General features: G+C 42.8%; 1 protein-coding gene across 2 annotated transcripts in view; it reads right to left on the reverse strand.

The window, feature by feature from the left end:
- Positions 1 to 2311: 2311 nt before the first annotated feature.
- gcgra (glucagon receptor a) overlaps positions 2312 to 17096 on the reverse strand; it is a 122878-nt gene continuing 108093 nt past the window's right edge. For both annotated transcript variants that reach the window (XM_072675231.1, XM_072675230.1), the window contains exons 11-14: positions 16231 to 16319; positions 14978 to 15125; positions 12959 to 13000; positions 2312 to 11472 (exon numbers count right to left, since the gene is read on the reverse strand). In XM_072675231.1, the coding sequence (XP_072531332.1) occupies positions 11116 to 11472; positions 12959 to 13000; positions 14978 to 15125; positions 16231 to 16319 (636 nt within the window). In that variant the 3' untranslated portion in view covers positions 2312 to 11115. The remainder of the gene's footprint in view (positions 11473 to 12958; positions 13001 to 14977; positions 15126 to 16230; positions 16320 to 17096) is intronic.

Below are 17096 nucleotides of genomic sequence, written 5' to 3' on the forward strand. Positions count from 1 at the left end.
CACTTACACATTACACATATAGGAGCTTTTATGATGTGCCATTCTAAATCCATAGGCATTAAAATGGAGCTTTAAGGTCTGGAACTCTGCAGTTATTGTTGGAGACTTTTCTGCACAGTGCTCTGAGCTCGGCCCTGACCCCGCTCTGGGACCTTACGTGGTCTTCTATTAGTTGCTGTGATTCCCAAATGCTCCAGTTTTTCAATAATATCACTTACAGTTGATAGTGGAAGATCTAGGTGAGAGGAATTTTCACTAGCTGACTTATTGCTGTTGTTGCAGCGGTGTCTCCTATTACATACAGAGCCACGCTGGAGTTCAGTGAGCTCTTCAGAACCTCCCGTTCTTTCACTGATGTCTGGAAAGGCAGGCTGCATGGCTAGGGGCTTGATTTTATACACCTGTAGCAATGGGACTGAATGAAACACCTGAACTGAGTGATTAAGGGGTGTGTCCCAAAACGTCTGTCCAAATAGTGCATCATGACAAATAGCAGTAAATGAGAGCTTGATGTCAGAATGCTAATTCTAAAGCACTGTTTTATTCCATTTCTATTGTAATTGATAGGGACAGGAATATACACAGTCACGTCCCAGTTTTCCTTTCCTTTGAGATTAGTTTAACTCACATGTCACAACTTCATTAGACCATCAAGCTTTCGGTGGCCTGTTTTTTCCACACAGGTTACACAGTCTTGAACTGTATTACAGCATCAGTATGAATTCTCCATTATCAGCTCTTTCCTGTCAAAGACAAACCGGCCCGGAGAATCCTCCTGACTGTAGCCGTAGTTTATCATGCTGGGTAGACCCAGCACACATCTGTGTTTCCACTGGGTGCCCTTTTCTCTGCTGCTCCAGCTGGGCTCCTCCATGGCCGGCTGGGACAAACACCCTGGAGCAAGGCAAGGAAAAACAGAATAACTCAGGGTGTTTACACTGAAACAGACAGAATCCTCTCTATCGAGCGCAGGACAGAAGCTTGGCCTGTGGCCTTATAAGGACCAGAGATAAACACTGGGATTAGCGTAGCCACCTCTGAACGCATTCACCGCTGAAATATTCATGGCCATTCCACTCGGACGCGCCTCGCTCTGACTCCAGCCTGAAACACAAGCAGCGAGATTTGTTCCGAATGTTTGTTTTGAAGCCTTTTTGCTAAGATTATCATCATTCTGGAGTGAAGCAGTGAAGGTGCCAGAAGGGTGCAGGGGTATTTCACATCTTCTCACATTGTCTGTGCCAAAGCTGAAGTTGCTAAGTTGCTTCCATGGCTTAGTTCTGGCCATGACTTAGTAAATCATGAAATTTAGATAATTAAGTTGTGGCCATGACTTAGTAAGGTGTGGGAATGAGTTAATTAAGTTGTAATTAAGTAGTGGCCATGACTTGATAAGATGTGGGAATGAGTTAATTAAGTTGTAATTAAGTTGTGGCCATGACTTGGTAAGATGTGGGAATGAGTTAATTCAGTTGTGGCAATGACTTAGTAAAGTGTGGGAATGAGTTAATTAAGTTGTAATTAAGTTGTGGCCAGGGTTTGGTAAGATGTGGGAATGAGTTAATTAAGTTGTGGCCATGACTTAGTAAGGTGTGGGAATGGGATAATTAAGTTGTAATTAAGTAGTGGCCATGACTTGGTAAGATGTGGGAATGAGATCATTAAGTTGTGGCCATGACTTGGTAAGATGTGGGAATGAGTTAATTAAGTTGTAATTAAGTTGTGGCCATGACTTGGTAAGATGTGGGAATGGGATAATTAAGTTGTAATTAAGTTGTGGCCAGGGTTTGGTAAGATGTGGGAATGGGATAATTATGTTGTAATTAAATTGTGGCCATGACTTGGTAAGATGTGGGAATGAGTTAATTAAGTTGTGGCCATGACTTGGTAAGATGTTGGAATGAGTTAATTAAGTTGTATTTAAGTTGTGGCCATGACTTGGTAAGATGTGGGAATGAGTTAATTAAGTTGTGGCAATGACTTAGTAAGCTGTGGGAATGGGATAATTAAGTTGTAATTAAGTTGCGGCCAGGGTTTGGTAGGATGTGGGAATGGGATAATTATGTTGTAATTAAATTGTGGCCATGACTTGGTAAGATGTGGGAATGAGTTAATTAAGCTGTGGCCGTGTCTTGGTAAGGTGTGGGAATGAGTTAATTAAGTTGTAATTAAGTAGTGGCCATGACTTGGTAAGATGTGGGAATGAGTTAATTAAGCTGTGGCCGTGTCTTGGTAAGGTGTGGGAGGGGCTTGAATAACTCACTTCATATGTTTGATAGTTCTCAACAATTGCATTCAGGAGACAGTACAATTTCATGGATTTCATACATGTATTTATTTTTTTCACAATATAGACACGACATCCTATGCAAAACCGTACACAAGCACAGTGGCTCTATCTACAGCATGAGAGTCCCATCGCCTCACCACCTGCAGGTCCATTTTGATGCGACAACGGCGTACCATGTCTTCATAAAGATACATGCTAAGCTCAGTTAGACATAGCTGCGGAAAGTGAGAATAGACCCAGGGCTCCAGGGCCCTCTCCACCAGTCCTGCAATAATATACACATTAAAAAGGCGTTACATTGAGCTGACTGAACCGAGCACAGCTTAGAAGAACTTTTTTGGGGGAAGAAATTGTGTTGATGTTCATGTATTTTATTCAGGTGGAACATTTCAATCCCTTTTTTCAGTCTAGGGTAGGGGGTGGGCTGCTAGCTCAGCTGCATTAAAATGCTGACAAATCTGGACATCTTCAGGTGGCAAAGAACAGAGACAGTGATCAGTCTACTACAATGTTCCATTACATCTAAAAAAGCCCACTGCACGCCAAGCACTTCATTCAACAATGTGACAGATAGGACACAGAGACACTGTACCTTCATACACTGCCCTTCTTTCTTTACATTAGTCTGGAGATCAGAGGGACAGGAGAGATTCACATCACTGACAGCTGCCCTTTACATTGTGTCAAAACTGTTATGAGGAATAGAACAACAGAAAACGTCCCAAATTATTTATAACAAATTCTTACCTTAATTTGTTCTTTCATTTCCTGTAAAGTTAGTTCTTTGGAAATTATTTACTAACTTAGACCACTCCATGCTCCACCTACAAATGTGCTCTTATGTAGCTGCTGTTGCGAGGCTGATTGTGCTGTACATAGACCTAAAAATAATGACCTAATGATCTTTGTTGATTTGCTGAATTAAATAAGCTCTTTTTTAATCTTGTACATTTAATGTACGCTACTTCAAATAAATGAGCTTTTTAAACTGACCAATTTAGAGGCTGACCTTCATGATATCTTACAGTTTGATAAGAGTGAGGCTATTAAAAGGTTAGGATCAAATTAAAGAACGTATTTTTTAATAATACAGATTGTTATTAGATTTGTTTCTAAAGAAAAAAATCAGAAAATTCTCTAAAGAAGATTTTTTTGAAGGATTACTATGGCTGTGACTCAAATAGATCCCTACTCCCTCATTGTAGGGAGGGACCATTTAGGACTATTTAGTCTAAACTGCTTCCTCATTATTACTGCGTCAAGCACTGGCCGCATAAACATACATATGAGTGGCTGAGTCGTGTTTAAAGCATTTCTAAAAATCTTTACACGACCTGAACTCTGGGCGCGTTCACACCTACCAAAATAGTAGACGTGAAAGGTGCTGCGATCCCAATTTGTTCCTCCACAAGAGGTGGTATCAGTCCGGGTTAAGTGAACCATGGTCTGGTTTGTTAGGCTCGCAGGACTGCTTGCCGTCTTTCCCTCTCAATCGGCTATGATTTAATTGCTGCAGGACAAGCTTGTTACTCTTGCTGGTACTGTACAGGCTAGTACCTGAAGTTTGGTGCTGCTAGTATAAATACCATAATATTATCAAGAAAGAATTAACGAAGTGAACGTATGTCCATGAACAAAACAATGAGTGTCAAGAATGGGTAGATTCAGCCCGCAAAAGTGATGACGCCGGGACGTAGGCGCGCTTCTTTAAAGCGCTCACAGTGTGTAACCAAAACTAACAGACGAAATACAATCTAACAAAAAGATCAACCTTGGTTCGGACCTCTGAATCAGTAAAAGCATTGTGCTGTTCATGAAAGAATCTTTGACTGTTATGTTGCTGAGCAACCTAAACCAACTGTTAATGAACTACATGGGTCAATATCTGAAAATAATGGCATCCACTCACTAATATGAGCAAATGTCATTCCACTGTCTGTCTGCTTAGTGATAAAGAGCTTGTTCACACCTGGCATTAACATGAGTTTAGTATCTGGATCTACTTTGACCGGATTCTGTTTACACTTGACATGAAAATGTGTCTCCAGTGAGACCAGGTGATCCGATTTTACTTTCCCACGAACGGCTTCTCATCAGCACTGATCTGATCATAATCCGATCACTTCTTGGGGGTGATTACACCTGGCTTTTCTTGCAGACAGGTGCAATCCGAATGTGATCCGATTACCGAAAGCGCTGTTAATGCCAGGTGTGAACAGACTCTAAGAGTCTCACAATGCATTTTGCTCCACATTTAGCTCATGTATTGTCATGCCGTTCACTAGAAATTGTGGGAGCATTGAGGGAGTGTACTCAGAATCAGCGTTGGATTTGCCCCAAAATGTAAATGTAAACAGGGATCTAATTCGGTCACAGCCTGTTTATCTGAACTAAAACGCATCTCTTTCTTAAGACACTTTAATTAACAATAAATTCGGCTTTTGCATTCTGCTGTCGTAGCAGATTGGAGATGACACAGATGGACTGGCCGCGCTAAAAGGGGTTCATTCACTCTGTTTAAACTGCGGCAAAAGAAATATCAGCTGACACTGATAATGCACTGCGGGTTTAAGTGTTATGCATTCTCATTAAATTTAATGGGATTTTTACACAGGCTATGGCTGAACATACTTGTGTGCAGAGCATGGACAGGTCAGTAATAGCCAAACGTAAATCACCTGAAAGACACTGAAAGAACTGTGGAAATGGCGCTTACATTTAACTCAAGCGTCCCGTTTTTCAGGGCACGGGGTCTTAGGGTCTCTGGGTTTTGTCAGCATTTCTGTTCGCACATGGGACAAGAAGGCCTGCGACTCAGGCGAGGTGCAGATGGGGGGGGAAAGCAGAGCAGCATATGCATGATTTATTCCCTCCCTCATGCTTGGCTAGCGTTAAATGACAGCATTTCTGTAAGCAACCTAAATTAGCTCAGCCCACCGAGCCTGGCCTGCGAAGCCTTGGAGAACAAGCCCAGATAGAGAAGTTCACGGCTTTTGATCCCTCATGGCGATAAAGAATTTCCCTTTTTTGGAGAGAAAGCATCCGACTTCTCTCCAAAATTGCGATCGCGAGTACTGCGCCTACGAGAACATTACGAAACAGCCGCATCCGTTTTGCCCCCGGAGCAGATCTGAGGGTGAATCATCTCCTCTCTGTGGAGGTAAACCTCTGGTCTTTCTGGTAGCGCAGAAGAAGGATGCTATTCTGAGCACCAAGGTAGGCTTCCCCGCGTTGCCTCCTGGAGGCCCACACAAGCACGAAATCACCCCCATCACACATACACATACACACACACTATAGACAAACATCTGTTGTTATAAACCTCAGTAATGATGTACAGATATCTACATTTTTTCACAATTATAAATTAACATTGTGCAAATAGTCCCTCAGAGTCGCACACTAGCTGTCCTCATTGTCCTCATCTGCAGTCTGATGGAGCAATGAGGAGCCACAGCTCCAAGTTTACATTAAGCCACACAGGATAGCACTGAGTTTACACGTCTGGACTGCAGAGGAATGTCTGAAAGTTTCAGAATGACAAAAAGAAACATGTTTTGATCAGCTTCAGAGTGAAGTTTGTTCAGAACTGTCATTCAGCTCCAGCAGGCATCTTAACTGTAGGCAATATACTGTAGTAGCAGGTCGGAATTTGAAACATCTGTGGAATTCCCCTTTTATCACAGCACCCATCATGACAGCTGCCATGCTAACGCAAGGAGTAAAACGAGGAATGTGATTTAGGGAGCTGTGAGGAGCCTACAGTATAGCATGGAAGTACCTGATCTGGCACTAAGCCCATTTAAAGGAGTAGCTCGGCGACAAATCCCATGAACATGATATATCACTGACCCCAGAAGCAGCGGGCATGTTGAGACATGTTTGATATCTGACATCGGTTTCTTTCATTGACAACAGAAGATGCTAGGCTAATGTTGCTAACAAACCGTGGTCTTAGATGGTCACCAATCGCATCTACACCTCAATCTCAAGTACAAGTGGCTCAGCGGTCTAATGCGCTGCCCGATCTGGCACCGGGGATCACGGGTTTGAATCCCGAGCCATGCTGCTTTGCCATCAGCAGCCAGAGTCTTATAGAGCACAACTGGCCCTGCTCTCTCCAGGCAGGTAGATGGTGCTCTCTCCCCTCGTGGCCCTTAAGAGATGTTGGGCAGCTCAGACGTCTGTTAGCTGGTGCTTTCCTGCAAGTGTGTTGTTGAAAGGAGCTGTTGGCGGAGGAGACAGGTGGGTAAGTCCTTACCCTCCTATTGTCGGGGGCATTGCTAGTGCTAGGGGGAGCTACGAACAGCACAAAGTGGCACAGATTGAGCTTATTTAAATATGTAGCTATATTATTTGTTATCTGCATAACGTCCTGCTATTGGATTGCGGTGTGTGGAATGATACCACACATTGTGCAGAGGTAAAAGTAGTACCGGTCACTCAAAATGCCTGCATGAACATCTAGTATTGTAGATCTGCATGTGTTTTGGTATCAGAAGCCTTTTTGGGACGTGTTTTTACCAACACAAGCTTGGTGACTATCTAGGTCCAGTGTTTTAGTTAGCAATGTTAGTCTAGCATCTCCCATTCTAAACTTCGGAAGCAAACTTCAGATACTTAACATGTCTTGGCTGATTGGCTGCATCGGGGATTTAGGTCTCTAAATCACATTCTTTCGATTTTTTGGTCAATCTGTTTCTTTAATGTTTTCAGTCAGAACATAATATAGCAAATATTCCTCATTCATGAGCTTCTTGTGAGATTACCATGAGATAAATCAACCAATTTCTAGACAATTTGATTTGGACAAGATGATTTGATATGGTTTTTCATTACTTTATCAAGTGAAATGAATCTTACTGCAGTAAAAGGTACAAAACAAACATGCTTAAAGGGTGTAAAACTACCTGACAGAGCAATAAGGTCATTCCATTTCATAAAATAACTGTAAATCAGTGGTTCTTGAACCGGTCCTCAGGGCCCCCCAGGCGGTCCACATTTTTGCTCTATCCATACATGTCGGGAGTTGGGTTAGAGTAATGATGTGGACCATCTGGGAGGCCCTGAGGCCTGTTTCAAGAAGCACTGCTTTAAAATAGCAAATGTTATAAAACAAGCTCATAATGAGAATTATTAGATATATTTCACTTGAAGTGTATTTTGACTTGCCAAGATACTGTTTTTTTTTCCTTTTAGCAGTGTAACGTAAAGCCCTTGCTCTAAACCTACATTCCAAACGCCACAAAGACATAAAAAGGAGGGATATACAATGACAGTGGACTCCATTTCGATATTGAAAGGTGATTGCTAAAGGTAAAAGGCTATTAAGGCTCTTAAACATCAGCCTGTTTTTCATTTTACTGCATTTGTAATCGTACAGATGTAAACATTTTAAGTCTCTGTTATACTGATCCAGTTTATGTGAACATGAAAAATATTGGATAATGACAAAAATTCCTATTTTCAGGAATGTTAGGATTTCTTTGCCCCAAATTTATCCTATTAATTCTTCAATATATATATAAAGTCTTTCAGAGTGGGTTTGGTGTGAAATGCTCAGTTAAAATTGTTCACAGTGGTGGTTACAGACGTTACTGTAAATGGTTACAGATATATTGCGTGATGTCTGAGACACTGTTTTAAGGTAGACGTTTATATTTTTAACATTTTTTTAGATTTTAAAACATGCAGAACAGTGTGGTGCATTCAGAATGGCTGGAGTTATGAACTAGCTGAATTCTGAGAGGAGGAACACAACTGAAACCCCTCCTCCTTCCAATCGAACATCTTACAAATTTTGCTTCTACCTCGTTCGTACCTCGTTTTCACAAACCCATCACCACCCCGTCACTTTCATTTAAATCCATATAGCTATAAAGCCATTTCTCTCATTCCTAGCTCACTTATCTGGCCTTCTACCACAATGCAGAAGCGGCCTGAACTCCATCCCAAGTTCACCCTCTTGTCCTACAGTCTCCTCCCAAATCCTGGTTCCTCCTGGTTCTTCTCACCACCACTGTAAAGACAAGTATGTCTGTAAATGTATCTACTGAGCACCATGTCACACCAAACCAACGGAATGACTGTGTTTACATCTCAACCACTGAATTATGCAGAAATGTGGAAAATACAGTGGAATTTACCTTCACTTATAGCACTAACCAGGTAGCATCCTAACGTAGGTGGAAAGAGCTGAACAGCGTGATTCACGTATTGAACGTATAGCATGGATGTACCTGAACTGGCAGAACGCCACATTAGGGCATTGAGTTCGAGCCTTTCCAGCTTTTCCACATATTTGTATATTTTCCGTGTGGCTATTTTTACTTGGCGAGAGCACGGGTGCGCATCCTCTCTGAGGGAGAGCGGCTTGCGTGCCAGTTGGCACATCGTTGTGATTCACGATGATGCATTGAACGTAACATGTGCTTGGAGTTCATGTCAACTAGACTGTATAATAAAAGTGTGTGGCAAACTAATCACAGTCTGTTGTTTGCAATAGCAGCTGTGAGGGTATGCCAGTCTGTACGAGTGCACTGATTTCTCTTTTGTATTTCAGATTGTAGCATCATTTTTAGGCCTGCATAAGAAGGGACAGATGGGAAAATGCAAATGCACATAATTGTCCTTCCACCTACCTAATGTGTGGTAAAGTCAGGTCTTGCTAGTAATATTAGGCTCACAGAAGGGCTGCACAATATATCATGTGTTAATTATTATAGTACTGCTGTAAAATGTTTGGTTAATCTTTGTCTGCATCAGGAATTCATTCTTCTACTTATTATTATACTGAATTCCAACCCCAGCATAGCATTCCCAACCCGGTTTGAACGAAACCAAACATTCATTAATTATGTCCTGTTCACACAAGCTGTACGTAATCCTGAGATCTGAAAGTGGGCTGTGGAATTTTACTATTTGTGAACTAGCAAATTGCTTCCACATATAGCGATGAACTATTGCATGCACTAGCTCTTTTGAGGTCCATCCACAGATTTTCGATGGTGTTTAGGTCAGGGGACCCTGAAGGCCAAAGCAAAGCCTTCATACTGCTGCTCTTTAAAAATCATGCGTTTTTATCTTCAGCATTTGTTTAGTACAGAGAGTGTGATGTTTGCTTCCACAATTTGCTGGTTTTGGTGCCACTGGCTGCAACACAACCCCAAAGCTTAACAGTTGGAGATGTGTTCTTTTCATGAATTTCTGCACCTTTTTTTCTCCAAACATACACATGGCTGGTGATTGTTGGGACGACATTCAAAATCCAGATCACTATATAGGGACCAGAATTGGACAAGGTAGCTTACTGCCGTGTGACAGTAGACTGCGTTGCATAAACAGCGTGAACTTCGGTTTTCCTCAGAGAAGCTCCTCAGAGAAAATCTTGAAACCAAATAAATTATGGGTAATCCATGACTGGTTAGTGTATATAATTTGTACACTATATATTTATTACAGTGCATTGTGGGATTGTTATGGTGCACTGACAATTCAGCACTTCATTTTTAGACACTGCTACAAAATGTCGAAAAACCCCAAAGTAGTGCACAATATAAAGAACAGGTCCCAGTTTGGGATGTTGGAAGTTGGAATCTACAGATTCATTAACCCCTATACTGTGATAAGCATCAAATCACCAGGTTTTTGCCAATACCCAGCCCTAGTAACTTCAGCACAGGATTTTGTTCATATTGTGCAGCCCTGCCTTAGAGCAAAACATGAAGCTCAGCGCAAGACGGTCAGCTCCTTAACCACACTTGAATGATGTCTTTCTCCGAGTACTTGTTTCCCAACACTTCTGGAAAGAAAAGGCACACTTTCAGAACTGCTTGATCTGCTTGACTTCAATATGATCCGACAACATCTACAACACAAAAAAGGGAGCAGAAAGAACCGAACCGTGCAGGTTTCACAAATACCAAAAACAAAAAGTCTCTTCGTTTCTGAGAACCCTTCAGACAAGTGAAGACAACAGCTAGAGCTGAAGACGAAGCTAAAATTAGAGAAGCACAGACAATTGTTTTGATGATTAAGAGTCTGTAGATGTGAGTTCATGCTCATAAATTATTTCTTCATATCTTCAGGAATCATCCATATTTGGAATTACTGTGATTAGGGCTTCAGGAATGCTTTAATGTCCCAAGGAACCACTGGAAATCCCTGTTAAGTATCCTCTCTTGTTTCTTCATGGTTTGGTATTGATATCAAGGATTCCATGATGAGCCCTGTTTCTGTATCCTGGTCGGGGATTCTGCCAGTTTGGTAGCCAGCAGTCATTTAGGGCCACAGTCCTTCGTACCAAACCCAAACTGGCAACCATTGACAGTTATGGAGACTAGAAGGTTGAATCCCGGTGTCTGTGTCATTTGAGTTAGAGCAGATATCCTCTGCTGGTGTTTGGTCATCACACTCCTTCGTTCAGGTCAGTGCACTGAAAGGTGTGGTCATGTGGTGTCAGAGTGCGCTGAACTGGTTAAACCGACCACCTTTTCACGAAGAATCGGCAGCTGACCGGAACGTCCTTCACACTGAGCAGCAGCAGGGGTGCTTATGCACTCTCTAAAAGAGCACACACACACATACACACACACACACACACACACACTTGTACTTGAGCACACATGTTTGAGTGCATGCTCACCTCCACACTTGAGGAAATACACACATAAAAACACATCCACACACACACGTCTCCTTGCTGCTCGGACGGCGGGCTCAGGGCCAGGTTGAGCCAGACTGAGAGTGTGAACGGAGCACAGGCCAGGCAGGAACCATCACTGCGACACACACACACACACACACACAAACACACCCCTTCCCGCTCACAGGTTGCTCTCATCACTCCCTTGTGGACACCTATTACACTGCACTTTAAGAGCCGGCTCACAGTCCTCCGCCGGGCCGCTGTTGGCGCCACCCTCGTGTGGCAGGGGGGTGAACTGCACCCTCTGCTGGAGGTCCATGCCGTTCTGACAGCCGACGACCAGCAGGTGTTTCTCCTCTGGGCTGGACAGGGGAGAAGCCAAGCGGGCAATGTCCGGCAGCCTGGATTTGGCTGGGGCGTGGACGAGCATGCTGTTGGTGACCTGAGCCGTGTTGCTGTAGGTGTGGCGGTATTCTTCTTCGATGTCCTTCCCCAGTTTCCATCGTTTCCACCTCTTCAGGATCTCAGACTGCACCTAAGCTCAGCGAGGGAGGAGAAAAGGTCAGTACGACAACTGGGGTCAATAATAAAAAAAATAATAATGTCATTTTACACAGAGGAGGGTGTAAAGATACTGTATAAATACTGTATGTAAGTGTAAGTGACGGTTTCGTTGACTTTCAAAGCAGCATTGTGTGGAATTACATGTACACTTACATGCATGTCTGGACAAGCTGAGAAAACTGTGAACTAATTAGTAATACTACTGTGGTCTTTGAGTAGTAGCGGCGATGGCGACAGGAGTTGTCCTAGCTATGCTTTATCACTTCCTGTTACTGCAAAATGGGTCCAATGTTAATATTTAGTGTACTGACCTACCAAACCCACACGTATGTAGTATGTCACATAGATGAAGGTGTTGAAATTGAGTATACGCAAATACCCACAATGCATACGTAAAATCATTGGACACTGGGACACACTCTCCCAAAATGCAATGCAAAACAGAAAGGAGAAAAGAGAAGCTACTCATGTCTGGAAAAATTAGAAGAAAAAAAAAAGCCGAAAGTGCAGTGCCGATGGTTACAGGAAATTTTATATATATATATATATGTTGTCCTAGCTATGCTTTATCACTTCAAGTGCAACACACATTATTATGTTAATATTTATGTTAGATTAGTATAGTCAATTGTTTAAAATTGTTAAATAAATTAAAGAATCAAATGGAGAACTGGTATTTCCTGCTCCTTTTCTCCCCCTACAGTTGGGAAGTGGAAGTGTCTGCACACTACAAGCATTTCTGGACAAGCTGAGAGATACGCAGCTGGCACTGAAAGCGAAAGAAGCATGTGGACTGAAGTGGTAGAGTAATATTACAGGAATTTTACTCAAATATGACTCTGGTTACGCAACGTTAAAAAGTGCACATTTCTCTAAAGTTACACAGTACAGTTAGCGGCAAGCTAAGCCTGGAGTAGCAACGATAGCAGTGCTATTCCCCCATTACAGGACAGAGGAGCTCACAATAGTTTTGAAGCTGTTATGTTAGGGTTAGGGTTAGGTTAGGTTAGGGTTAGGGTTAGGGTTAGGTTAGGGTTAGGGTTAGGGTTAGGTTAGGGTTAGGGTTAGGTTAGGGTTAGGTTAGGGTTAGGGTTAGGGTTAGGTTAGGGTTAGGTTAAGTTAGGTTAGGGTTAGGTTAGGGTTAGGGTTAGGTTAGGGTTAGGTTAGGGTTAGGGTTAGGTTAGGGTTAGGGTTAGGTTAGGTTAGGTTAGGGTTAGGTTAGGGTTAGGGTTAGGTTAGGGTTAGGGTTAGGTTAGGGTTAGGGTTAGGGTTAGGTTAGGGTTAGGGTTAGGGTTAGGTTAGGGTTAGGGTAGGTTAGGTTAGGGTTAGGGTTAGGGTTAGGGTTAGGTTAGGGTTAGGGTTAGGTTAGGGTTAGGGTTAGGGTTAGGTTTTTTATTTTAAATCCAGAGATCCACATGGGCCCGCATGCTAAAGAAAAACAAGAGCTTCCAACTCACCTCTTTGTTGACAAAGCAGTATAAGATGGCCACGAGCAGCCCCTGCAAACATGTCAGAATGTGGATCAGTTGTCATGGCTTGTGAGCCACTCTCAGACTAATGTCAGAGTCATTGCCAAACAGCGGCTAATCACTGCACTAGCGCTGCATGCTATAGGAGAGCTGAGGACACACTCCCAGAGCTACAGCAGATGAGTCTTATGAGGTATGACTGAGCACTGTTTTGTCAAATGCAGCTAAAAACACACAGAAATAGCATTCTGTCGTGAGTTCAGAGGGTGAAGCTGCATTCGCCAGATTTGTCAAACGCCGGGCAAGTTCTTATCGGAGCGGCTTGAACCATGGCGAGGAAGCAAACTGTGCACAGATGGACCCTTAACAGTCCAAATGATTCATTTTTGTGAAATCTCTCACTTACTTTCCCTCTCTCCATCACTTACACTCTCTCCTATTTCTCTCTCTCTCTCTCACTGATTTGTTAGGCAAGAAAAGCTTCATCAGGACGATTCCTCGGAGTCGGCGATGCGAGCTTGACGTGCCGCAGCTGTGCTCCACGCGAGCGTCACTCTCAGTTTGTCACGGAATGAGTCAGCAAGATTGCCACGTCCGCTTATACGCTGCAGTTTAAAATTAGGGCCGCAACTAACGACTGTCCATAATTGTCCATATCTCTAAAAAAGAGATTTTTTAAAAGGCCAGAGTAACAGATCTGCACTGCTCCTGAAACGCTGCTTTATTAGTCCAAGTGCTTTTCCAAATGTGCTCTCTGCTGAATAACTGCAGACTGGTCGGCGTGCCCATGCTAACCCCTGTGCACCCTCAAAAGCACCTACAAAGGGCAGGTGACTGGACTAGACCTTGGAGTCCTGTTTTTTCAACTGGTTCTACAAGCATTTCTGTTCAAACCTCCAATGATAAAATAAATGTAAATAAATTTATAGTTCAGTGATGTCATGTCATCAGATCTGACATTCCTGGACACAAAAAAATCGGCTTCTCACTTGAGAAACAGTCACAGCTTTCCAAGAAATTTCCAAGAGGATTTTGAAGACCTCCTTCCTGGTGAGCAGCTTCCAAAAGCTCAGTTTTTTTAGTGTTTCAGGCTGAGACTGAGAGGTTAAGGTCGGAGAAAAAGCTGTTTTCTGTAATGGGGTGTTTCTGTGTAGACCATTAAGTCTGAGATTGAGCATTAGCAGCCCTGAGAACCGATAAGTAGCGTATAACCATGCAGTTTAGATAATAAATGCAGCTCATCCCTTCTGCCAATTGGGTTTATTGTACTGGCTAGCTGCAGACCTCCAGCAAAAGGCCTGTCTCTCGCACCTCCAGCAGGAGGACCCTGTGACATCACCCGGGGTCTCTTACATGGCACAGTTTCCCATGTTTGCTTGTTTACTGCGTTAGCTTAGCGCAAGCTAATGCATATTTACAGGTATGAGAATTTGAGGACTAACATACAATGATGCACAGAAAATTCTTGTGCTTCCCCGAATCCTGGAGCTGGAAGAGGAGGAGCATGCATGCAGCTGCTAAGTAGCAAATATCGATGGGTAGCACAAATCGATAGAACACCTGGACGCTTTCTATTTTGACTTTATGGATGGTATTTGTGCTAACATTGTGCGATAGCATAGTCTTACACTATTCTACCCGTGAACATGCATTAGCTACTGCTAAGCTAAGACCGTAACCACCAAACAGTAAAATGTTAAATGGTGCTGTGGAGTCTCTTGTGAGAGGCCCCAGACCCCAGATAATGTCCTTTTGCTAAAGGTACGAGAGACAAGCCAGACCTTTCTGATTGTACAAGCTAAACAACCTGACCTGACTTTGACACACTGTTCTTAACTCTTTACTTCAGTTTAGCGTCAGGTTTCGCAGCTCGTCGCCATGTTGAGGCTTCATCATGATCCTGCATGTTTCTAAGAGATCTGTTCTAAGAGTTAACACAGATTTAACATGGTGTTAATTCATCTCAGATGTCAGTTCTCTAGGGCCTTAAAGGATTCCTGGCCTCACCTGAAAAGAGTTGAAGAAGAGGTCAATGAAGAGTTTGGTGAGGCGCAGGGACATGGCGCCATTTGAGGTAGACTCGTCAGTGACGAATGAAAACAGGACCAGATGGATGCCAAGCAGTGGGATCAGGGTGAGGGTGGACTTGGCAAGCCTGTAAGAAAAACACCAAGAAGGATGAGACAGAACAATAAAAACTACAAAGCAGCAAACAGGTGGCCGAGGGATCTATCCATGCTCTGCTACAAATGCATTGTTTCATAGCTGCTGTTTCTAGATTTGATGAGCTTCACTGAACGCTTGCAGAAATCCCGTTCAACCCCATTAGAGCTCGCAGCACTAAACACAGTCCATAAATCTGATCTGATGCTCACTGTAATATGTAAAGGATTTATTACTCATTTTAAATGATACTTCTTTTGTACTGTAGGGCCCAAATGTTTGAGACCACAACTGAAAATGGAAGAAGAAAAGAACAGGGTACAAAGCAAAAGTTTGGGCACCCTGTAACATGTATTACAGCTTGCAAATCCATTTCTTTTTTAGCAGCTGAGTGTTTTCCAGTTCTTGTCTGGGAGATTTTGAGGACCACGGTAAAACCATGGTCCTCGAAATTCTTCCTGGAAAAGGCTTTTAGTTCTGTGAGATTCTTGGGTCGTCTTGCAGCTCTGCTCTTTTTAGGTCTGTCCACAGATGTTCGTTGAGGTTTAGGTCCGGGGATTGCGAGGACTATGGTAACACCTTTAGCTTGTGCCTATTGGATTTTCTTCTGATGACTCTTTCAAAAAGGTCATATTTAAGGGAAATAAATGTGGCCCAAAATAAAAAATAAAAGGTATTTTATCTGCTCTTCTTCCATTTGGCTAATGCACGTCGTTATTCAGATTAAGACTGTACACTGTTTGCATTTGTCCAAAATCAGAGGCTTTCTAAAATCAAGGCCGATGTAGACCCATGTTCTGTGAGAGTAGTAGAGCCACCCTCATTCATTGCACTGGTGTAGCGTCAGCAGAAGCCTCTCTTTGTAGATGAGACGGGAAATGATATTGTGTATAGATTCAAAGACAATAACCTATCTACATACAGTCACTGGATCAGAGATGACTTGTACCATCCAACATGGGAAAATATTCGACTACCCAATGTGAATGCACGTCTCATCAGGATTCAATCTGGATTCAATCCAGACACTAGTGACCTAAAGTGACCAGGCGTAAATGAGGTCTATGAAAGAAGGCGCTGCTGGACAGAACACTCACCGGCACTTGTAGTCGGAATATCTCATTTGGTGAGCTCTTAGCTTGGACACCAGGATCTTAATGATGTGGATGAAGATGAAGAAGTTAATCTGAGTGGAGGGAAAAGCAGAATCAAGGTTTGGTGCCACTATGTCATGTTCAGGAACACAAAGCTCTGCAGTCTGTTTCCTCACACAGCAGTGATGTAGCAGTGATTCAGGGATCAAACGCACAGTTACAGAGGCATGAAGTGAGAGGGGAAAGTCAGTGGTGTTTCATTTAATAATGTCTGAAAGAGCCAGGAAATAAAACCACTCTGACACTGCGAACGCTCAAACAGCTATTCCTGTCAGGCAGCGAGCGGCTGACATTGCACGCCTGTGCACCAAAGAGACAGACATGCTTTTTTTTTTTTTTTGCCAAATGCTCTTCAGACCCATTACCATTTAGAACTAAAGCTGGCTGTAATGCGAGTGTGGTTATTATGGAGAGAATTATCTATAATGCAGTAAAGTAAAAGACAGTGAACAGTGATTATGATTAGAAATGATTGTGGGACAATTCCCAGAAACTCTGTCCATTAAGGAAAAATTGTCTTGTAAAGTACAGATGCAGAATTTCCCGGGAGCTGGTTTTTAAGGATCAGTAGCCCCCGTTCAAGATCAGCATCTCCATTTTAGCGGTTAAGTAGGTGAACACAACACTGGAACCATTTGCTTTACTCTTTGGATCAATCTTTCATTCAAAGCGTTTTAGAGAGACATGCTCCCCCTGTATTCTAAAAGTTTTTCTTGGTATAGCTGTGATGTTTGGCCAAAGCATGCATCAAACTCCCATGTCTGAGAGGCGTGATGGTATTAGCATTTCACTCTAATATGTGGTGCTGC

The sequence above is a fragment of the Salminus brasiliensis genome, chromosome 3, assembly GCF_030463535.1.
Source record: "Salminus brasiliensis chromosome 3, fSalBra1.hap2, whole genome shotgun sequence".
In the NCBI taxonomy this organism is placed as follows: Eukaryota; Metazoa; Chordata; class Actinopteri; order Characiformes; family Bryconidae; genus Salminus; species Salminus brasiliensis.